The 25,213-nt window shown below is 38.2% G+C and overlaps 1 protein-coding gene across 1 annotated transcript in view; it reads right to left on the minus strand.

Annotated features, from left to right (window-relative positions):
- Nucleotides 1–25,213, minus strand: part of FAM160A1 (family with sequence similarity 160, member A1) — a 244,287-nt gene that overhangs the window by 66,400 nt on the left and 152,674 nt on the right. The window contains exons 5-7 of the mRNA XM_011956494.1: nt 19,107–19,733; nt 10,304–10,462; nt 8,385–8,471 (exon numbers count right to left, since the gene is read on the minus strand). Of these exons, the coding sequence (XP_011811884.1) occupies nt 8,385–8,471; nt 10,304–10,462; nt 19,107–19,733 (873 nt within the window). The remainder of the gene's footprint in view (nt 1–8,384; nt 8,472–10,303; nt 10,463–19,106; nt 19,734–25,213) is intronic.

Raw genomic sequence — 25,213 nt, forward strand, 5'->3', positions numbered from 1 at the left:
TGAAATTCTCACTGCCAGCACAGCAGTCTGAAGTCGACCTGGGACACACGAGCTTGGTGCGGGGAGGGGCATCTGCCATTACTGAGGCTTAAGTAGGCAGTTCTCCCCTCACAGTATAAACAAAGTCACCTGGAAGTTCGAACTGGGTGGAGCCCACTGCAGCTCAACAAAGCCACTGTAGTCAGACTGCCTCTCTAGATTCCTCCTGTCTGGGCAGGACATCTCTGAAAGAAAGGCAGCAGCCCCAGTCAAGGGCTTAGAGATAAAACTCCCATCTCCCTGGGACAGAGCACCTTGGGGAAGGGGCGGCTATGGGCACAACTTCAGCAGACTTAAGTGTTCCTGCCTGCCAGCTCTGAAGACAGCAGCAGATCTCCCAGCACAGTGCTCGAGCTCTGCCAAGGGACAGACTGCCTCCTCAAGTGAGTCCCTGACCCCTGTGCCTCCTGACAGGGAGACACCTCCCAGCAGGGGTCGACAGACACCTCATACAGGAGAGCTCCAGCTGGCATTTGGTGGGTGACCCTCTGGGATGAAGCTTCCAGAGGAAGGAATGTCAGCTGTTCCTTTGCTGTTCTGCAGCCTCCACTAGTGACACCCAGGCAAACAGGGTCTGGAGTGGACCTCCAGCAAACTCCAGCAGACCTGCAGCAGAAGGGCCTGACTGTTAGAAGGAAAACTAACAAACAGAAAGAAATGGCAACATCATCAACAAAAAGGACGTCCACTCAAAAACCCCATCCGAAGGTCACCAACATCAAAGACCAAAGGTAGGTAAAACCACAAAGATGAAGAAAAATCAGCACAAAAAGGCTGAAAATCCAAAAACCAGAACACCTCTTCTCCTCCAAAGGATCACAACTCCTCGCCAGCAAGGGAACAAAACTGGATGGAGAATGAGTTTGACAAACTGACAGAAGCAGGCTTCAGAAGGCAGGTAATAACAAACTCCTCTAAGCTAAAGTATGTTCTAACCCAATGCAAGCAAGGTAAGAACCTTGGAAAAAAAGTCAGAGGAATTGCTACCTAGAATAACCAGTTTAGAAACGAATGTAAATGACCTGATGGAGCTGAAAAACACAGCACAAGCACTTTGTGAAGCATACACAAGTATCAACAGCCGCATCAATCAAGTGGAAGAAAGGATATCAGAGAGTGAAGATCAACTTAATGAAATACAGTGTGAAAACAAGATTAGAGAAAAAAAAGAATGGAAAGGAAATAACAAAGCCTCCAAGAAATATAGGACTATGTGAAAAGACCAAACCTATGTTTAATTGGTATACCTGAAAGTGACGGGGAGAATGAAACCAAGTTGGAAAACACTCTTCAGGATATTACCCAGGTGAGCATCCGCAGCCTAGCAAGACAGGCCAACATTCAAATTCAGAAAATTCAGAGAACACCACAAAGATACACCTCAAGAAGAGCAACCCCAAGACACACAATCGTCAGACTCAACAAGGTTGAAATGAAGGAAAAAATGTTAAGGGCAGCCAGAGAGAAAGGTCAAGCTACCTACAAAGGGAAGCCCATCAGACTAACAGTGGATAGCACTGCAGAAACCCTACAAGCCACAAGAGAGTGGGGGCCAACATTCAACATTCTTAAAGAAGAGAATTTTCAAGCCAGAATTTCATATCCAGTCAAACTAAGTTTCCTAAGCGAAGGAGAAATAAAATCCTTTACAGACAAGCAAATGCTGAGAGATTTTGTCACCACCAGGCCTGCCTTACAAGAGCTCCTGAAGGAAGCACTAGATATGAAAAAGAAAAACCAAAACCAGCCACCGCAAAAACATACCAAATTGTAAAGACCATTGACACTATGAAGAAACTGCATCAACTAATGGGCAAAATAACCAGCTAGCATCATAATGACAGGATCAAATTCACACATAACATATATTAACCTTAAATGTAAACGGGCTAAATGCCCCCAATTAAAAGACACAGACTTGCAAATTGGATAAAGAATTAAGACCCATCAGTGTACTGTATTCAGGAGACCCATCTCATGTACAAAGACACACATAGGCTCAAAATAAAGGGATGGAGGAATATTTACCAAGCAAATGGAAGCAAAAAAAAGCAGGGCTGCAATCTCAGTCTCCGATAAAACATACTTTAAACCAACAAAGATCAAAAGAGACAAAGAAGGGCCTTACATAATGGTAAAGGGATCAATGCAACAAGAAGAGCTAACTATCCTAAATATATATGCACCCAATAGAGGAGCACCCAGATTCACAAAACAAGGTCTTAGACACCTACAAAGAGACTTAGACTCCCACACAATAATAGCGGGAGATGTTAACATTCCACTGTCAATACGAGACAGATCAATGAGACAGAAAATTAACTAGGATATTCAGGACTTCAACTCAGCTCTGGCCCAAGCAGACCTAATAGACATCTACAGAACTCTCCACCCCAAATCAACAGAATATACATTCTTCTCAGCACTTATTCTAAAATTGACCACATAATTGGAAGTAAAACACTCCTCAGCAAATGCAAAAGAATGGAAATCATAACAAACAGTCCCTCAGATCAACCACAGTGCAATCAAATTAGAACTCAGGATTAAGAAACTCACTCAAAACCACACAACTACATGGAAACTGAACAACCTGCTCCTGAATGACTACTGGATAAATAATAAATACTTTGAAACCAATGGGAACAAAGACACAACATACCAAAATCTCTGGGACACCGCTAAAGCAGTATTTAAAGGGAAATTTATAGTACTAAATGCCCACAGGAGAAGGTGGGAAAGATCTAAAATTGACACCCTAACATCACAATTAAAAGAACTAGAGAAGCAAGAGCAAATAAATTCAAAAGCTAGCGGAAGACGAGAAACACCTAAGATTAGAACAAAACTGAAGGAGATAGAGACATGAAAAACTCTTCAAAAAAATCAATGGATCCAGGAGCTGGTTTTTTGAAAAGGTTAACAAAATAGATAGACTGCTAGCCAGACTAACAAAGAAGAAAAGAGAGAAGAATCAAATAGACACAACAAAAAATGACAAAGGGGATATCACCACTGATCCCACAGAAATACAAACTACCATCAGAGAATACTATAAACACCTCTACGCAAATAAACTAGAAAATCTAAAAGAAAGGGATAAATTCCTGGACACATACACCCTCCCAAGACAGGAAGAAGTCGAATCCCTGAACAGACCAATAAGAAGTTAACTAATGCCTACCAACCAAAAAAAGGCCCAGGACTAGACAGATTAACAGCCAAATTCTACCAAAGGTACAAAGATGAGCTGGTACTATTCCTTCTGAAACTATTCCAAACAATAGAGAAAGAGGGACTCCTCTTTAACTAATTTTACGAAGCCAGCATCATCCTGATACCAAAATCTGGCAGAGACACAACAAAAAAAGAAAGTTTCAGGCCAATGTCCCTGATGAACATCAATGTGAAAATCCTCAAGAAAATACTGGCAAACTGAATCTAGCAGCACATCAAAAAGCTTAACCACCACAATCAAGTCAGCTTCATCCCTGTGATGCAAGGCTGGTTCAACATATGTAAATCAATAAACCTAATCCATCGCATAAACAGAACCAATGACAAAAACCACATGATTATCTCAATACATGCAGAAAAGGCCTTCGATAAAATTCAACACCCCTTTCACGCTAAAAACTCTCAATAAACTAAGTACTGATGGAATGTATCTCAAAATAATAAGAGCTATTTATGACAAACCCACAGCCAATATCATACTGAACAGGCAAAAGCTGGAAGCATTCTATTTGAAAACTGGCACAAGACAAGGATGCCCTCTCTCACCACTCCTATTCAACATAATAGTGGAAGTTCTGGCCAGGGCAACTAGGCAAGAGAAGGAAATAAAGGGTATTCAAACAGGAAGAGAGGAAGTCAAATTGTCTCTGTTTGCAGATGACGTGATTGTATATTTAGAAAACCCCACCGTCTTAGCCAAAAATCTCCTTAAACTGATAACAACTTCAGCAAAGTCTCAGGATACAAAATTAATGTGTAAAATCACAAGCATTCCTATACATCAATAATAGAGAGCCAAATCATGAGTGAACTCCCACTCACAATTGCTACAAAGAAAATAAAATACCTAGGAATACAAGTTACAAGGGATGTGAAGGACCTCTTCAAGGAGAACTACAAACCACTGCTCAAGGAAATAAGAGAGGACACAAACAAATGGAAAACATTCTATGCTCATGGATACGAAGACTCAATATCGTGAAAATGGCCGTACTGCCCAAAGTAATTTATAGATTCAATGCTATCCCCATCAAGCTACCATTGACTTTCTTCACAGAATTAGAAAAAAACTACTTTAAATTTCATATGGAACCAAAAAAGAGCTTGTATAGCCAAGACAATCCTAAACAAAAAGAACAAAGCTGGAGGCATCACACTACCTGACTTCAAACTACACTACAAGGCTACAGTAACAAATACAGCACAGTACTGGTACCAAAACAGATATATAGACCAGTGGAATCAGAAATAATACTACACATCTACAACCATCTGATCTTCAACAAACCTGACTAAAACAAGCAATGGGGAAAGGATTCCCTATGTAATAAATGGTGCTGAGAAAACTGGCTAGCCATATGCAGAAAACTGAAACTGGACCCCTTCCTTACACCTTATACAAAAATTAACTCAAGATGGATTAAAGACTTAAATGTAAGACCTAAAACCATAAAAACCCTAGAAGAAAACCTAGGCAATATCATTCAGGACATAGGCATGGGCAAAGACTCCATGACTAAAACACCAAAAGCAATGGCACCAAAAGCCAAAATTGACAAATGGGATCTAATTAAACTAAAGAGCTTCTGCACAGCAAAAGAAACTAGCATCAAAGTGAACACGCAACCTACAGAATGGGAGAAAATTTTTGCAATCTATCCATCTGACAAAGGGCTAATATCCAGAATCTACAAGGAACTTAAACAAATTTACAAGAAAAAACCCCATCAAAAAGTGGGCAAAGGATATGAACAGACACTTCTCAAAAGAAGACATTTATGCAGCCAACAAACATATTTTAAAAAGCTCATCATCACTGGTCATTAGATGAATGCAAATCAAAACCACAATGAGATACCATCTCATGCCAGTTAGAATGGCAATCATTAAAAAGTCAGGAAACAACAGATGCTGGAGAGGATGTGGAGAAATAGTAGCACTTTTACACTGTTGGTGGGAGTGTAAATTAGTTCAACCACTGTGGAAGATGGTGCAGCAATTCCTCAAGGATCTAGAACCAGAAATACCATTTGACCCAGCAATACCATTACTGGGTATATACCCAAAAGATTATAAATCATTCTGCTATAAAGACACATGCACACTAACAATATATATTATATATATTTCAGCACTACTAACAATAGCAAAGACTTGGTACCAACCCAAATGCCCATCAATGATGGACTAGATAAAGAAAATGTGGCACATATACACCATGGAATACACCATGGAATATGCAGCCACATAAAAGAATGAGTTCATGTCCTTTGCGGGGCACGGATGAAGCTGGAAACCATCATTCTCAGCAAACTAACACAGGAACTGAAAACCAAACACTGCATGTTCTCACTCATAAGTGGGAGCTGAACAACAAGAACACATGGACACAGAAAGGGAAGCATCACACACCGGGGCCTGTCAGGGGGTGGAGGGCTAGGGGAGGGATAGCATTAGGAGAAATACCCAATGTAGATGATGAGTTGATGGGTGCAGCAAACCACCATGGCACGTGTATACATATGTAACAAACCTGCACGTTCTGCATGTGTATCCCAGAACTTAAAGTATAATAAAAATAAATACACAATTAAAAAAAAATACTGTTCATGTCAAGGCAGTGGACATAGAGTATAGAAAACATAGACAGGAGTCCCTCCAGTAGACCTGAGCCCAGACTTCTTGGTATCATTCCCCATATCAAAGGGGGAAACATAGGATATAGGATATGACTGCTCTCACTGGGAACCCCTCAAGAAACATCCAGTTCTAGACTTCTTTGTTCATGTGCTTCTGATTTCCTGTCCTGCCACTCGTGAAATGGCTCCTTTCTTCATCAACCACATAGGGAGCCAAGAGCCACAGGAGAGGCTGTTCACCTTCCCTGGCCTGCTCATTCTAGTCCATTCCAACCCTGGAACAATGAAACAGTCCCCAACCCTGTTCATTCTAAATGATAAAAAAGCAAACAAACAAAAACAGACGGAGAACAGGGAGAAAAATTAATTAAGAAGGAAAAAAATCAGACTTTGTTCTCCCTAGTTGCTATATAGCCCTGAGAAAAATTGTCTGCAATGGATACAAGTTAAGGAATCTTAATTAGGGGTTGGAAATTCAAACCTAATACAGTAACATTCACTTTTCATTTTACATATTCAGCATTGACTTTTTTATTTTTACAATAAGCATGTATTAACCTCATGGTTTTAAAACTCTCATATTTTAATTATGGGCACAACTGAGGATATTACATAATACATGTAAAGTGCTAGATCAAATATCAGCTATTATTCTCTTACAAACCACTGTCTGGGAAGGTACTAAGTGCCAGCACTCTGTTGGCACTTTAACAAGCATTCCATTGGTGTGTTGTTTCTTCAGCCTCCTAAGTCTAAGGTACTGTGTTCAGCACTGGAGATATCCCAGTGAACAAAACACACGTGATAATATGCCATACACGGAAGTGTGCATACCACTGTGGAGAAGATATTAAGCAAGTAATAGCACACGTAATGATTTAACTCTACTTGTGCTAAGTGCTATGAAGAATAAGTGTGGGGTGACCAGTAAGATCCTCGTAACAGCTCTCTGAGGTGGTTTTCATCCTCAATTATGGATAAAGAGCTATCACTAATATTTGTAACACTAAAGTGTGCTAATTATAATAACATAACATTTCCTGAACAAATAGTAATTATAATAATTGTCACTATTATAATAATGACAGGAAATTATTTTATGTCAATAGGTCAATGAGGAAAAGGATGGAAACGAATGAAGAAAGAAGTCTAAATGTGTGAGAGTGTATATATGGATAATTACTGCCAGAGAATTTCTATAGCACTCTTGTGTTCCTCCAAAGAGGAAAATTCTTCTATGCAGAGGTTTAGAGGTCTTGAATGCAAGATACCCATTCCACCCCTGGAACAATGAAATACTGAAAAACGCAAAGTTAACCTAGAAACAAATACAAGTTCTGTATTTTCCAAAGTTAATCCCTTATTTTCCAAGAGAGATCTAATTTCACAGACTTGGTTCCTTTGTGGCCATAAACTACTAAAATAACATGGAAACCTCAGTATTTTTATGTTTAAACCACATCAAAGATGACCTCTCGAACCTAGAAATAACATAAAAATCTAAGTCAAACCAAGTACTCTGTTTGGCTTGGAAAATATGGCCACTATGCTGGAGAGGTACTAAATAGTAAGAGATGAACATCTTCTGTCAAGATCTGCTCTAAACCAGAAACCCCATCAGCTTGGATGGCAAGGCTTCAACAGTGCCATAATCAAGTATTTTTGGCTTCTGTAAAATAAAAGCCTGTAGAAATTGAACTTCAGGATGCAGAATGGTGGGCATGCCATCAAAACAACATATGATCAAGTTGCTCTTTGCTTCTGTCCCTGCCAGAGGTGTGATTCCAAAATCTTGACAAAGATCCCCTGAACTAAATACTGTACAAGTCTCTTTATTTAGTGAAGGAAAAATGAAAAATCAGAATTCTAGGCCCAGGGGTGTTGCCTGACAGCTTACAATGGAAAAGATATCAGTTGATTTATCATACAAAATCAGAGAGTCATAAGAAATTCAGAGTGGTGCTAATGAGACAGCCAACCTTTGATGGGACCTTAACTTGGCTTCACTTTAATTTTTGCTGTCACAAAACTGTTACAATAAAAAATTATGTTCTATTAAGTAGATGGCAAATCTATGGCACTTGTGCTACTACTGCTCCTCTCCATGCCTACAGCATACCTTGCATTCTCTATGACAGACTTAGCCTTGGAGGACAGCTTGACAGTTCCAAGTAGCCACCACCCACAAAGCGAAGCAGGCACAGAGTCGGAGTCTATCTGCCAATGTTCCTTTGGACTGACTATCCTACTTAACACTCACAATACTGTATTCTATGACACCAGAGAGAACCCATCAGTTTAAGCTGTGGCCATTTTAAGACCTGTGTTTGATATTGCTAAGAAATAGAGATAGAATGAGAAGAAAAATAAGGCTAAAGTCACCATCAAATCAGTTACACTGTGTTTACCCTCCTCAGTGTCCATCACTTGTATTATAGAGACAGAAGATTACATGAGCCAATCACTGACCTTATGGAGAGCAGGAGCCAAGACTGGTACCAAAAATCCATTGTAAATGTAACTGACAAGTTGATTTCGAATCAAGGGGTGAGCCACCTAAGAGAGACGCAGATAGTCAAGAAAAAGGCAAAGAGTTCAATCTTCAGTTCTTAAAATAAAACAATTCTGTGTACATCCTGAACTCAAAAAGGAAATCCAAATTTTGGCCATTTATTCTGTGATTAAAGAACAAATCAGACCTCATACTGTCATGTAAGCCCTTCAAATAGCTTATTCCAGCATAAACAGCTTGGTTAAAATTCACAGAAGCTGAACTGGCAAACATAATATTGGTAATTTTAAACTGTGTGTTTGGAAAAAACACAATAAACAGACTGAGTATATATAAGGATTCATAAATTAAAGTTAACAAACTGGAAAGTTTAATTTTTGCCCCTTACTTTCTTCTAAATCACATCTCAACCTGTAACTAATTTTAAAAACTAAGCATAACTGTCAAAAGGAACAATTAAGTACATTTATTTTGCTAACAGAAAACATTTTCTCATTTTAAATATGTATTTCCTGATAGTCACTCATACTAAAGAGAAAGGCATTTTAAAATATTTTCAGAAAAACAGATAATATTTGAAAGCAGAAAACATTATCAGAGGTACAATACTTCTCATATTTGATTTCCAAAATATATTTAGTGTGGATAACCCTCTACTAATATCTTTTATAAGTAACCTTTTCAGTAGTCTTCCCCAAACAAAAAATCTTAAAAGTATATGGTTTCAATGTCAAAATACAGTATGATATATATAATTTCCCTGTTCTTACCATGCCTATTAGCTTTATTTCTCTTTCTTAAAAAAGAAGACAATGAAAAAGAGGAAGAAAGTCAAACAACAAAGTAAAAAGCAATTTCTAGGAAAGTGAGGCTAGATCTTTAAATTACTGATAATCTCTCTGTGTGTATATATTTTTGGGGAAGAACTAATAGTAGTTCCATCTTTTTTATTTCCACAAACTGCAAGAAAATGTTGATAGATTCAATATTAAAGGAAAAAATAAGATGTAATCCATTTTTTTAATATATAAATAAAACTTCCTTTGACTTAGCAATAAAAATGAGATGGAACTAAGATAATTTACTTGTATTTTCTTCCAGAGGCTATTTCTTTATTTGGTAGATAAACAGATTATAACTAACATTTTTCATCCCACAATCACTATAAAGAAAACTTGATTTCTTAATAAATCTAATATTAAGGTAATATTTATGCTATATGGAACAAAACATTTTTATGAAAACTTATCACATCTTTAAATATATATAAAATCTGATTTTTATTGAAAACAGTAACAAGAAATCTAAAGGTAAAAATCTAATCAAGAAGCCAAATACACAGGAGTTCAGTGGTTGTTTTTTCTTTCCCCCAAACAGGCCAATTTCAAAGCAAATTTAATTTGTGTTTCAATGAAAATGCTTAACTTCTTCTAAATTCAATTGAGATAACAATATTCTTTATGTAGTATGCACCATTAAGCAAAATAAAGTGTTCTCCTTTATAAATTCCCAAGAAGACCTTGAAGTAAAAGTGGTATAATCTGGAGTACTTAGAAACCTAAAAATATCTATTTAATGAGTCAGGCATTGAACTTATTTTTTGATGGCTAAGTAGATAATCAAAACAGAATTAACACTTTTTATAAAGAAGATAAAGAAAATCTACTCATTTCTTTTTCTCAGTTAAAACTTACAGAAACCTACAAACTAACATTTTCACTCATTCAAGGACATTCACTTGGCTTAAAGTAAAGCACCAATATTCCATAAACATTTATTAACATTTTAAAAAGTGAATGCTTTTAAATTAATCCTTTGCAATGCTTGTGCTCTGAATGAAGCTATAGCAAAGGCATCCTTTATCGTGCTCTGGTACCTGTATGACTGCATTGCAAAACTCCAGGGAGTTCATGAACTGGACAAGAGAAGGAAGTAGAAGCCAATCATCTTTCAGAAGGCAGTGCCATTCCTCGCCTTTCTCTTCTAGCTTTGTAGGCAGGGAAGAGTAGAGACCACTGAGCCCAGTTGCAAGTACCTGTATTCAGAAATAAAAACAAAATAAATGCTTTTCCGAAGATCTCAACCTGCAATTAACAGCTCAAAGGTGATGCCAATGCTGCTGGTTCCAGGTATAAGAGCCCATCAGCTAGCTAAGAACGATGCAAACAGGTGGAGACAGTAGGGAAGAACAACTCTGGCAGAAGGACAGCAATACCAGCACTATCTGGCTAATATACACATAGTTGGTATGGGTTGCTCATCTCTCATGTGCCAGGCACTATGCTGGCCTTGGTGCAGGGGAAGTACACACAAAGATGAATGAAACATTATTCTGGCCTCAAGAAGTTCAGGACAGGAACAAATTCACAAACAACATCCTATAGTACAATACATCAAGGGCAAATACAGAGAAGGCACATACCCCAGCCTAGAGAATCCCCTGTTTTGAGGTGGTCCAGGACAGAAAGTCACATACATTGGAACCATGAGTTTTATGAGAAAGATTCCATGCAATTCCTTGCATGCTTGAGGTCATGACTGACAGCTGCACGTTTGTAGTTTAGAAAGCACTTCCACATATATTTTCTCATTTGATCTTCACAAACAATAGCAAGGAGAAAGAATTGGGGGACAGCAATCAGCTAGTTAGATGTAATGACAAGATTCAAGCAGAGATAAAGTGAGTCTACATGGAGGCATCAGCACTAGGAAAAGAGAGGAGGAAATAAAATTTGAGTATCACATGGAAGGTGGATATGAGGGTGATCTAACCATGACATCTATCGGTCTGGCATTAATCCAATACTCTTAGGGCTTGCTTCCTCCCTTAGTGTTCTGTTCCTTAATTTAAACTGACAGCCTTTGGGCTTGGTAAGTGGGATAACTCAAAACTGTCAACTTACCCAACTTGGTCACCAAGAAAATGGTGATGCCTTTAATAGACACAGAAATGTAAGAAGATAACACACTTAATGCTGAGTGCTTGTTGATTTTACTTTGTGGAATAGCAAACCAGGGAAGCAATGAATTTCATAGTACTGGAGGCCTCCCAGCTGGGAAGTGATACTGAACTAAGCAGCAACTTGGAGATCCTGACTTGCTAGATATGTATAGGATGGCCAGGGATGGCACAGAATGAATGCAAAGGAGTCAGCTATGGGGCCAGGGGTGGTGGTTCATGCCTGTAATCCCAGCACTTTGCAGGGCTGAGGTGGGTGGATCACTTGAACCAGGAGTTTGAGACCAGTCCGACCAACAAGGCGAAACCCAGTTTTTACTAAAAATACAAAATTAGCTGGGCACGGTGGCATGAGTCTGTAATCTCAGCTACGCGGGAGACTGAGGTAAGATAGAATCACTTGTGCCTGGGAGGCGGAGGTTGCAGTGAGCTGAGATTGGACCACTGCACTCCATCCTGGCTGACAGAGCTGGAGTGCCTTAAAAGAAAAAAAAAAAAAGGCCAGCTACAAACGTCTTTGCTCTAGCACAAACCCTGAGGTGACAATGGCCTCGAATGAGATGGAAACATTCAAGAAAATATAATGAGGCAGGCCCAGAAAAGAAACAGTGACATACTCATTGATCTCACTGTCTAATGAGAGATTAACAGGCAATTAAAACAGTGTTAGAAATGCTCAGAATACATAATAGAAAATATATAGTGCTGTGGGTGTACAAAAGACTTAACTCAGATTTGGAGGGTTGGCAGCAGGAAATATTCTCAGAAGAAGTGATGTCTAAGCTGATGAAGAGTAAGTAGGAGTTAGCCAGAAAAAGAGTAGGGGGAAGAATATTCCAAGCAGAGAAAACAGCATATACAAAAGCTCAAAGGAGAAAACAAAGACGGTATTCTCCAGGAACTAAGAGAAGCGCAGTATTGTTAGAGTGCAGAATTACAGGTAGAAAGAGGCTGGCAAGGTGAACGGGAATCAGATCCTGCAGGGTTTTATAGGACAACATGAGGAGCGTGTGAGGCATCCAAACGGAGAACCCAGTATTCAGATATGTGGGGCTGATGCTTAAAAGAGAGCTCTGGGCTAGAGACGTAGCTGTCAACATGTAGATGAGACCTCAAGCCATATGAACCAGAGAGAGAAGGAAAAGGAGATTTAGACAGATGAGATATGACAAAATAATCCACAGTGCCTGGCATTACAAACAGGAAGTCAGAAGGAGGGGTGGGCTTAGGTATGTTAAACTTGGAAAAAAATTATCTGTAGACCTATTGTTGCCTCCCTTTTTCCCCTGTCCTGTTCCCACAGCACTCCTGTATGCCTTTGTGTAGCAATCATCTTTCTTGCATGTATTAGTGTATTGCCTGCCTTCTCCATCTCTCCTGATCTGACTTGTTCATTCCAGTCCACACTGGAGGTATGGATGATTTGTCCAGTCAGGTATGTTGACTTTCAGATGCTAGGAGTCCTTCCCATGAATAACATACGCAACTCAACAACAGAGTACAGGTCGGGGAGGTCTTAACATGGAGAGACCATATGAAGTCATGGGAGGGTCTAGGAGGGGTGGGGGAGATGGTATAGGAGCCCCCAGTGGAGTATAAAGGACAGGGACACAAATAGGTGAACCATTTCAGTACTAGAGAAATCAAAAAATTATATACATTTCTCTGTTCTATTTCCTGGTTCCCGGCAACCTTTAATCATTCATTCATTTACTCACTCCTTAAAAAAAGAAATACCAAACACTTACTTCAGGCCAGGCACTACGTTAAGAAAATACAACCGTAAACAGGACAGTACATTTATCTCTTTTTAAAAAATCAGGGCATCTGTGGTCCCAAAGGAGAATGTCCCCTGTTCAAAGTGAACATACCCATACAAACACTTTCATCCCAGTTTTGAATGTGACCCAAATGAGTTGCTTCTTAGAAATCAGAAATCTCCAGCAAAAGAGAACAGAGACCAGAAGTTCTCCTCGAAGAGAAATCTAATCTTGATGCCACATTTTTTTAAATCAATTACATTTGCTAACTCATGCTAAATTAACCACAGAACAAAGGCTTTAATTCTGCATACTCCTGATTTCTTAACCACTTTGAGGCTTTGAAGATGAATTCATAAAGACAGGCTTAATTTGTCTGACTAAAAAGCTGGGAATAACTATTCAGTATATCAATATAATTACAGCAACATTAATTTTCAAATTACATACATCAGTGACAGTAATTAAAAATAACACATATGTAATATTCACTTTTTAAAATGAGTATTCTGAAAGGGCATGGCTGAGATGTGAACAGAAGCCTGCCCATCCAGAAGGACGGTCCCTGTACAGAAGGACACTCTCTATGCACAAGGATATTCCCAGAAGACAGAAGGACGTTGTCCGTACAGAAGTGACAGCTGAACAGGAAGTCCTGTCATGTTCTTGCCACTACAAAAAGTTTCTCTGCTACCTCCTTCAGAATGGCAAAGAAACAGAGGAGAAAATATTCTGCAGAATAAAGAGTATTATACAGTCTCGGGAACAAGATTCTAAATCTTTATGGTATTTATATCCTCCCTTCCTAGGCTGTGCTCAGAGTTCAGATTCATTCACCCAGACTGCACATATTTCTAGAACACAGACTGTGGGCCAGACATATGCAAGATTGGTCCTGGGGAAAGATTAGTGAACAAGTCAGACCAGGAGAGATGGAGAATATGGCTGATAAACCAATAAATGCAAGAAAGATAATTACTACCTAAGGGGATACAGAGTGCTGTGGGAACAGGACAAGGAAAAGGAAAGATACCAACAGGTCTGTAGCTAACTTTTCTAGGTTAAGAGATGAATAGAACATTCTATTTACTTTTAAATTTCATTTTTTAACTTAGAATTATAAAAGTTTAAATATAGATGTATTCAACAGCTTATTAAAAATAAAATTCCCATCCAGTATTTTAGACTTTTATTTATCCTTGGATTCCCATTCACACACACACACAAAAATTGCAAAATATTCTATTTATTCCCAACACAGTAAGCATTAACCCATTTTTCACTTACTTTTCACTTATGTGCACTTATTTTTCACTTATTTTCCCTCAAGAATCTCTTTAAAAGAAAAAAATCACATGTAAAACCACAAGGATAACAACAGACAAAAAAGCAAACAACTTCCCCAGCAGCAGTATAGCAATGCAGTTGCTGAGACCAAGGATTTTAGTATCAGACAAACGTGGTTTTGAGCCAGAGTCTGCCACTGACAGGCAGTTATTAAAGTTCTCTAAATTTCCATTTCTTCACTGAGCTGTTGCCAGGATTAAAGAAAATAATGCATGTACCAGGATTTGCATAATGTTTTACACATAGAAATGTTTCCAATGAAGGAAAGAAAGATGACATACAAAAGAAAAAGAAAAAAAGAAAGAAGACATGTACAGAGCAGTGAACAAGTAATGTTTAACTTTAAACATCTAATGATATCTGGTTAATTTTAGCAAACACAAAGATTTTTGGCAGATGGCTTTAGCCTGAAGCTTGCAGCATAACACCTGGTAGGGACTATTTGATACAACTTGTCAAAATAAAAAGCCTCATAAATTTTGGATATGGGATAAATAACATTCTACCTGTGGCTGTGTACCTAAAGGTCGCTTGCTTTAATTTGCATTACTTGATTTATGTATACACCGTTTTCTACATTTGCCAGTATATAATAGTGGCATGGGCTTAACTGTCAATATTTGTTTTTTTTTAAAAAAAGTGACAGGGTCATTTAGTCCCCTTTTGTTGGCACCAAATTGTTCCCTAGAGTATTTTCATTCTCCTTCTTTTCCTGGGAAAGCACATCTTGAGTTATGAGGCAGCAGAACCAGCAAGCCCTTACTATCAACAGTAAAGGTTTACAAAAGTGGTCCAATTTCCTGAAAGAGTCATTACTCTTCCAACAGCCTGATGCTAACACACTTTGACAATCATACTAATTAGAGAAACCTTTTTGTCAACTGTGGTCCTTAGCTGGATGGCTAATAGAGTATGCTTTTATCTTCAACATAAAGAGGGCTTTCTTTTTTAATTACGTTGTCAGATGTAATTATAGAAAACTGGGTACAAATGAGATTATGGGATCTATCCTAAGGGGCAACTTAACACAATGAAGCTCGTGTTCCATTCTAGCAAACAAGGTCAGCTGGAGATGTTGTTTTCCCTCCAACTTTAATGATCTGTACAGTGTTTTAAAATACGTTTTTATAAAAGCAACACTCAACTAAAATCTGTTTATGACACAGTTAAATAGAAATCTAAACATTAAAAATGGTCCATTCTTGTCATATTTAAATTTTTAATTATGAAATATCAAAAATACACAAAGCATAATAGAAACCCATCACCAAGACTTAACAGATTTTAATATTCTGCAAAAATTTCTTCAGAACACTCTGATTTTTTCAAACAATAAAAATTAGAAATAGAACTACACCCCACTCCAATCTCATTACCATCCCTTCTCCTTCCTTTACCCCCAGAAAGTCACAGTCTTGAACTTCGCATATATTATTATCCTTGCGGTTGTTTTGTACTTTTACTGTATACATATGTATCCAAAAAACAGCATACACTAAGATTCTGTGTTTTAAAATTTTATGTAAACTCTAGGTGGCACAGTGGCTCATGCCTGTAATCCCAGCATTTTGGGAGGCTGGGTGGGCAGATCACTTGAGGTCAGGAGTTCCAGACCAGCCTGGTCAACATGGTGAAACTCTGTCTCTACTAAAAATACAAAAAATTACCCAGGCGTGGTGGCACACGCCTGTAGTCCCAGCTATTCGGGAGGCTGAGGCATGAGAATCACTTGAACCCGGGAGGCAGGGTTGCAGTGAGCCGAGATCACGCCACCACACTCCAGCCCGGGTGACAGAGCGAGACTCTGTTTCAATAAATAAATAAATAACATGTTTTTTGATTTACTGCTGTTCATACATATAGTTACATGACAATACACGATTCATACACTTTGAATGCTGAAAAGTATTCCACTGATGTATGATGTATGAATAAACCAGTTTATCTTTGACTTCACATACTTCTATTTTTCTGTTGTTCAAATCACTGTTTTATTGAACATCTTTGTATATGTATCCTTGTAAATAAGTGCCAGATTTCTCCAGGCCAGATATCTAGAAGGGAAGTTGCAGGATCACACGGTATGCAAATATTCAGTTTTACCAAACATTGCCATACTGCTTTCCTGAGTTACTATGCTAATTTATATTCTCAAAAGTTCTTGGTTTTTTTTCCACACTCTTGACAACACAGTTACCACTTAATACTTACTACTCTAATAAGTATTAACTGGGGTCTCATTGTATCACCAATAGTGGAATAACTTAACACAGGCCCCTTGCTGTAATGCAGTAAGTATATAGCATCACTTGTAAAGTATCCTTGCCAAAAATATTTAACCTAAATTTAACTGGGCATATAGATCTAAGTCCAATTTGTAGGAAATGCAGGGTTAGGGACAAGTCAAACTACACAAGAAACAATCAAACTCAGAATGTGGGGATGTTTTATGGCTTGGTCTCTTAAAAAGTCAATGTCATGGGGAAGAAAAGTGGCAGGTTGTTATTATATTAACAGAGACTAAAGAGACCTGATAGCTAGATGTATATCTTTTATTGGACTCTACAAAGGGTGAGAAAAAAGCTATGAAAGTAATTTGGGGCATAATGGGAGAGATGGATACTAGATCATATTAAGGAATTATTGTATAATGTTCTTAGGTATAATAACAGTATTGTGGTTATGTGGGAAAATGTCCCCATTCATAGGAAATACAGACTAAAGTATCTAACGTCTGTAACTTAATTTCAAATGGTACAACAAAAACAAATAAAAGCATAAAATACCAAAGAATGGCAAAATATTAACAACTTTGAATCTAGGTGGTGTGCATACAGTGTTCATCTTAGTGTTTTAAATTTTCTGTATTTTACTTTTTCTCATAATAAAAAGTTTTTAAAACATAAATTGTATCAACTTTATAGATTAATTTGCAGGAATGTCTCATCTGTACAGTATCTACAAGCTGTAGAGCTTTCCATTTATTTAGATCTTTTATACCCTTTATAATTTTCTCCATAAAGGTCTTTCATGTATTTGTTAGATTTATTTCAAGATACCTTATGATTATGTTGCTCTTGTAAATGGTATTTTCTAAATTGCCTTTTGCATATTGATCAAGTGAACCATCTGAATATTTTGATTTGTTACAATACCTGCTCTCCTTTAACAGCAGAATTACACAACTGAATTAAACAATTCAAATAAGCTAAAACCCAAACCTCGTATAGCTCCCTCTCAAAACTGCTGTTAAGAGGTTTTCTTTAGAGCAGTTTAAGGTTCGCAACAAAATGGAGAAGAAGGTTCAGAGATATCCCACATACCCGCTGCCCCAACACATGCACAGCCTCCCTGATTATCAATATCCCCTACCAGAGGACTACATTTGTTACAACTGATGAACTCACAGTGACGCAGTAGAGTCACCCCAAAAACCATAGTTTACATGAGTGCTCACTCAGTGTTTTACATTCTATGGGTTTGGACAAATGTATACTGACATGTACCCACCATTCCAGTATCATACAAAGTAATTTCACTGCCATAAAAGTCCTCTGTGCTTTGCTTATTCATCCCTCACCCTGCCCCAATGCTCAGGGGAAGAAAATAGTCTTTTTTTTGTCTCCATAGTTTTGCCTTTTCCAGAATGTCATATAGTTGGAATCATACAGTAGGCACCCTTTTCAGATTGGCTTCTTTCACTTAGTAAAAAGCATTTAAGGTTCTTCCATATCTATTCATGGCTTACCAGCTCATTTCTTTTTAGCTGAAAAATATTCCATTATCTGCATATACCCCCACTTTATTTATCTATTCACCTGCTAAAGGACATCTTGTTTGCTTCCAAGTTTTCAGCAATTATAAATAAAGCTTCTATAAACATCCATGTGCAGTTTTTTGGGTGGACATAAGTTTTCAACTCCTTTAGGTAAATATCAAGAAGTGCAATAGATGGACCACACGGCAAGAGTATGTTTAGTTTTGTAAGAAACTGCCAAACTGTCTTCCAAAGTAGCTGTACCATTGTGCATTCCCATCAGCAATGAAGGAGAGTTTCTACTCCTCCACATCTTGCCAGCATTTGGTGTTGTCAGCGTGGTCCCTATACACTAACTGACTGTTGAACTCCCACTCCACCACCCCATGTTCCTATGACAACAAAATACACTAAAACTAGCAGTCACTTTCTTGCTGAGAAACAAATTAATTTGTGAAACCAGCAGTGAAGGTCTTATCACATGCCATGATTCCTTGGAGCAAAATCAACCTGAAAAGCTAAGGAATCAGAAAGCACAGGTTTTACCAATCTCTCAGGATATGCTCCTATGCTCCCAGAACAAATAAAATCATTCTTAACACAGTAAAAATTAACCAAAAACGGTAACACATCTAGCTTCCTCTGTTGGCTTATGATGAGCTGACGCTGCTCAGACAAATAGCGTCTCAACTTAGACTCCTCTGCTCCCTCCAAAAGATTTCCTCTAAACATCTTTCCATAGGAGGTGCCAAGTACAACTTACTGGGAGAAAAAAGTGAGTAAGATAGTATTCATCATTAGCAACAGAAGAGAAAAAAGGGAGTGAGTGGAAAACATGCCAAGGAGAGAGACTTACTGGACAAAAGTAGGTGTTCTCCACGATGTGATGGGCCACCATGCTGTTCTCAGCAGAGAGAGACATGATGAATAACAATGCATCCCGAGCTTGCTGGCCTACTGCCCCCTCTCGGTGAATGAAGGGAATCAGAAGGGAGAAGATGAGGAAGTTGGCAGCGCCTTGGTCTTCACTAGTGTGGAAGAAGAGTTCTAAAATGGATGGATCTTTGGCAAGAATGGAACAGAGCTGATTGAGTAGGACAACCAGCTTCTCCTCCACAGTGGGGGTGGTTGTTCCTGAACAAGAGCTCAACAACATCATCAGAGGCTTCAGAATGGGTTTGTGGTGCAGCAGAGGCTGGTGCGACTGGGTGACCAACATCTCATACATCTTTAGTTGCTCAATTTTAGTCTCATCAGTAAATTCCCTTCTCAAGCTCCAAAGGAAAAGTTTCTCCATGATGTTCTCAGAGACCACAAATTCCAGAATCGGCCCCATTGCAGCATCCTTGGCTTGCTCTTCAATCAACAAGAAGAGCATGTGTTCTACATAATTCTGCACAGCACTGGCCTCATCTGGAGGGATAGACCCATATTTTGCCTGGGTGTTCTTCAAGGGGTCGTGCTTCTCCAAGATTTTCACAACCTGTAACCGAGTCAAACATTTGTCATCTATCTGATGTTTATCATAATTACAAAAACACATCACCACTGATTTTTACCAAATCCTCACCAAAAATGCAGGAGCCACTGCCCACAACAAGATACGTGTGAGCATTGTGTGTGTGTGTGTGTGTGTCTCCCTCTCAAACACTAAAATGAAGGAGTTAAACTATAGAAAGAAGATGTCTGAAGATGTTTACTTACACAGTTATAAATTTCAACAATCTAAATATCAAAGAAAATAGTATGGTTATATAAATTAAGCTACATGCATTCTTTGGATTATTTATTATGAACATAATTGAGGAAAATGAGAAATTGTAAGTGATATATTAGATGAAAAAAGCAAGTTATTTGTAGATGTTAGATGCATAATAATCAATTATGTCAAAGACGTATGTGAAAAATATGCAAAAAGAATCATTTTTATGTTCAAAGTCATGACAAATTCTTAAATTTTTTTCTAGATTGTAGATGTATAACATTGCTTTTTAATTTTAAAATACATTAAATAATCACAAGGAAACCATGCTACCCATGTTCTCCTACAAATAGAATTGCTCTGGAGATCTCTGCAGAGGAACACAGCTACTCATATGCCCTTGGCAGAACAACATCCTCCCTTCCCTGCTTGGATGGATGCCCTCTTCAACCAAACGTGCAACAGAAAAGATTAAAGGAAACTGATAAACGAGAGACATACAACTAGTAGAATCAACCCTAACATGTGGCATATACTGAAACTGAAAAATGAAGGGTTTGAATGCTATGTTTCTTTAAGCTTAAAAATTCTGAGACAACCAATTACAAAACAAACCCCTAAAGTCTGGAGTGATTAAAAAGTTTTGGAAATAGAGCTGATAATTAAGCACTTTGGGAGGTCAAGATGGCAGGATCACTTGAGCCTAGGACTTCAAGACCAGGCTGGGCAAAATAGTGAGACCCTGTCTCTACAAAATAACTGTAAAAATTAGCTGGGAGTGGTGGTGCATGCCTTGAGACTCTGAGGTAGAAGGATCATTTGAGCCCCAGGACGTTGAGGCCGCAGTAAGCCTTGATCACGCCATTGCACTCCAGTCTCAAACAAAACAAAAAACAAAATGGATTAAGGTGGCCTATTTTGTTATATATACTTTACCACAAAAAACTCAATTAACAATTTAAATAAAAATCCCTAAACAGGTCACCTCACAGCCCTGGTCAGCTTCTCTCCTTTCCCACTGCTAGCATTTGAAGGTTTCTCACCTTTCTACGCCAACAGATACTTCCACTTTGCAACCTGGAAACTAAAACGATTTTTTATCTCAACTTCCATTTAACTTTATGACTTAGAATTTCTGGTATAATACTCATTCCATTTACTCCTTTGAAAATACACACATATGATAATTTTTAAACAACCAAACATTTATCAATGATTTTACCTTTGTCCCTTTTTGCCTTTCTGAATTGCATGGAATCTATGTGTCTTTTGCAGTACCCTCCGGGTCCAGTTCTATGATGTGCTGTTACATGTCCTGTACGAGTACTTAGGTTATGGAATTTTTGCAAGTCACTGGAGAAGCTGGCAAAGGCATAACGCTATGTCAGCATGCATGAGCAATGAGGGAAATTTATTTCTCAGGGAAATGTCTAAGTCTCTCCCTTGTCAGAAACGGAAAAAAATCTTTACAGACCAGGCAAGTCCACCCTTACAGAATAAAAGAATTTCCACAGAATCTATAATCTCCATTGACTTCCATTATAAAGTTGATAATGCTGTGTCACAAAGGCAAAAAATCACTCCAACACCCTTGAGTTGACATTTTTAATAAGGAAGGCCTTTGGCTAGCCCCTACCCAGGGAGTACCTGGCCCACTGACTAGTGGCTACAGGACAGCCACTAGACATCCTCTTCTCCTTGGCTGCATGCCTGACTCCAAAGTATACCCACTATCCTACAACCTCCACCAAGCCCTTCAGGATTCCTTGCACCTGGTGACCGTCCTAGCAGCAGAAACACTGGGACCTGGCTCTCCCCCATCCCTTTGTTCTGGGCCTTACCAACAACTCAATAGAATGCAATCACAGTACCACACTGGTCCAAAGGGACCCTCTACCTCCACACCACACATTGTCCAGCCCCGGAAGTCCCTAACTTCAAGCCTCCACATTCTGAAGAAAAGACATGTCTTAACAGTTCTATAATTTCAAAGTCCATATATCAAGTTTACTTACAAGAACTATCTTTACAGCTGGACCTCAGGGTAAAAATGTAATTATACTTTTCATGTGTGCCCAGACTGTCAAAACTATCTAAAACTGGGGCTGTGCTTTATACATTGATAGTGGAGTAGCAAATTAGCTCAATCTTTCTGGAAAACAATCTGGCAATATGTAATAGAAGCTATAAAACTGTTCCTGTCCTTTGACTTGTTAATCTGACTTTGGGGAAAATGCCCCAAGGAAACAATCCAAAAATAATTTTTTAAAACATGTTCAATTTTCCAATAATGAAAAAAATACTATTGACTCAAATGGTCAAGAATAAGAGAATTACAATCAAAATATGTTATATCACAATACAATAGAGTCATCAAAAAAACACTAAGTAAATTCATTTTCTATCATTAAAATGTAAGTTAAAAAGCAAATACATTGCCAAGTAGATATATGATTAAAAGTGAGTCTAAAGAGATATAAATGAGATTTTAAGGTTATTTATTCTTACCCGTAAGTTTATCTAATTTCATAATACAAATAAAAACAAAGGTAGACAAAGTAATTATGTACTAATGTCCAAAAAAGACCAAACCATTGAGTTAAAAACAATTAACAATTAGAGATCTCTTAAGTCTCAGCAATTTCTAAGCAATATAAATTTATACATATGCATATGTAATTTTATATATACTATACATGTGCATGCAAATATGTAAGACACAGCAAAAGTCTTTATTTACATAACCATAAATTGTATTTTTCTCCATTAATTAACCTTCATTTATATTATTTATCCCAATTCATTCCTTTACTGACCTCCTTTTTTTGCTATGAAAAACCTTAAAAAGAGAACTAAGATTTTTATACAGAATGCAAACTGTTTAGCAGCTTTTAAACTGAAGCAGCTTTACTCTCTTAAAGTAGTTCCCTTATACTGTCTTCAGATGGAGCAGATACATTGAAGACCCAGCCCTAACCCACTGGTTTTACTGCCTGGAAGATGGGTGTGTTACAACCAACGTATGTGAGTCATGAAACACACAATGCTCAGCAAAGTGCTGATTATGCTCGTGTTGCCACATGTCCTTAACCGCTCTCCTTAGGACCTTCCCAGGGTACCTCCTTTTCCTTTCCAGGCAGACACACCCATAACCTGCTTTTACTAGCGGGCTCTGGTGGCCCAACCTTGGGACTGGTTCCTATATTGGCAGGGAATGCCTAAGAAGCTTCTTGACTAGAGCACAATTTGTACTGAAATGCCAAAGAACTTCTATCCCAAGTCCCAAGTTTGTCACTCCAATGGTGTCATAGTTCTTTCAGTTTCTATAAACTGATCTCTGATATGACCTGGACTTTTCCTTATTTTTTCCTTTTGTGCCCTCTTTTCACATCACTCCCATCAAACTCCAATATTTCTGTGTCCCTGATTTCTGCTTGCTGCCAGTTCCACCCACACACCAACTTTTACCTTCCAGTGCTATGGACGCCACGATTTCACGCTGCTCACAGTGGCTCCCCCAGGCCTGGTCTACTCCTGATTACCAGCTGTCTTATATTCTCGACCTTGCCTCATTTCCTACACCTGCCTCATTTCCTACACCTGGCTGCTTCTCAGCTCTCTAGACTCAGTCTCAAGGATTCAGCTCGAAGGAAGAAAAAACACAATTAACGGGGCCAGAGGGATCTCAGTAGGTAAAAGAATGAAAGCAAGCAAAATATACTTTGCAAATATTTCCAAATTATAAAACAAATTTACCTTGTTAGGCTGAAAATACCATTTAAAAAAACTAATCAATACCTTAGAAAGCCCACACTCATTAATTAAGTAAACCAGCTGAGATCAGAAATAGCAACCTAAACGTTTTGCGGATCATAGCTAGATATTTGTAAATCTACAAAGTTAAGAAACACAGACGTGTGTGCCTGTGTGTGTGTGGGGGGGGGTGAACCATTAGCCTTCATCACATACAGATCCTAAATGTAAAGTATCACAATTCCAAAAAGAAAGAAACACATAAAAATCAACAGTATGAACAATGCTGTTAAAAATATCGAATTCATAGAGCTAAATTTAAGCTAATTTCAAAGCCATTTGACTTATAAATGTGAGAATTACTGGGGCTAAATAAGATTAATAAATAGCATGTTTCTTTCATTAAGTAGTATCAGATACTCCTATCCTTATCCTTTATGATGGCCCCTGTGAGCCAGTGATAATTGGCCCGAATTTCAAATGGGCACAAATTCTAAACAGGAAGTGCAAATGCTTTCAAAATGAAAGCTCTACATAAATCACATAATTGTACCTCAGCTACAAATGATTATTACCCTTCAGGATAAACACAAGCGTTTCTCTCTCAGGAGACTAGCTTTGATTCCAGTTAATATTGTTCTATGTCTTACATACATGCATGTATCTGTAGGTGATTATTTATGCTGCCAAAGTTAGAGCCTAGTTATTTTAAGAAAGTCTTATGTGTAAAACCCATACTTCCAAATCCTTTGGAATGCTAAAATAAGGTGGCATTGTGGAAAAAATCAAGTTACTATGCAATATTTTCCAATACACTGAAGGGCAAGATTTAGCTGTCTAAAGCCAAATTCCACTTAATGTATCAAATAATGACACAAAAGTTTCCATGCGGTCCTTGTTCATGACTTAACAGCTGTGTCTTTCAGTATTAAGTGTTCCTTATGCATCTGTTTCCACAGGGAGACCTCTACCAAGTCACTTCTTTTTACATTAAGATAACAGCTTTATAATACGTATTCACTTAACACCAGGTTTTTAATGTCAGCTCCAGTCCTGAGCTCCAGAAGCTTGCCTAAATCTTGGATAAAACAGTTATGGAAAGGCCTTATGAGTAATGAGCTAAATAATAATATTTCAAAGAACACTAATTTCAACCACAGCAAAAATCAAACTTACCACCAAGTACACAGTAGGAGAGTTGCTGACATTTCAACATGTTCAATCATTTTATTTTTATTTTATTTTAATTTTTATTTTTTGAGATGGAGTCTCGCTCAGTCACCCAAGTTGGAGTGCAATGGTGCAACCTCCGCCTCCTGGGTTCAAGCAAGTCTCCTGCCTCAGCCTCCCAAGTAGCTGGGATTACAGGCATGTGCCACCACACCTGGCTAACTTTTATATTTTAGTAGAGATGGGACTCGGGAAGGGGAACATCACACACTGGGGCCTATGATGGGGAGGGGGGAGGGATTGCATTGGGGAGTTATACCTGATATAAATGATGAATT

This window comes from Colobus angolensis, unplaced genomic scaffold (assembly GCF_000951035.1).
Source record: "Colobus angolensis palliatus isolate OR3802 unplaced genomic scaffold, Cang.pa_1.0 Scaffold111, whole genome shotgun sequence".
NCBI classification, from domain to species: Eukaryota; Metazoa; Chordata; class Mammalia; order Primates; family Cercopithecidae; genus Colobus; species Colobus angolensis.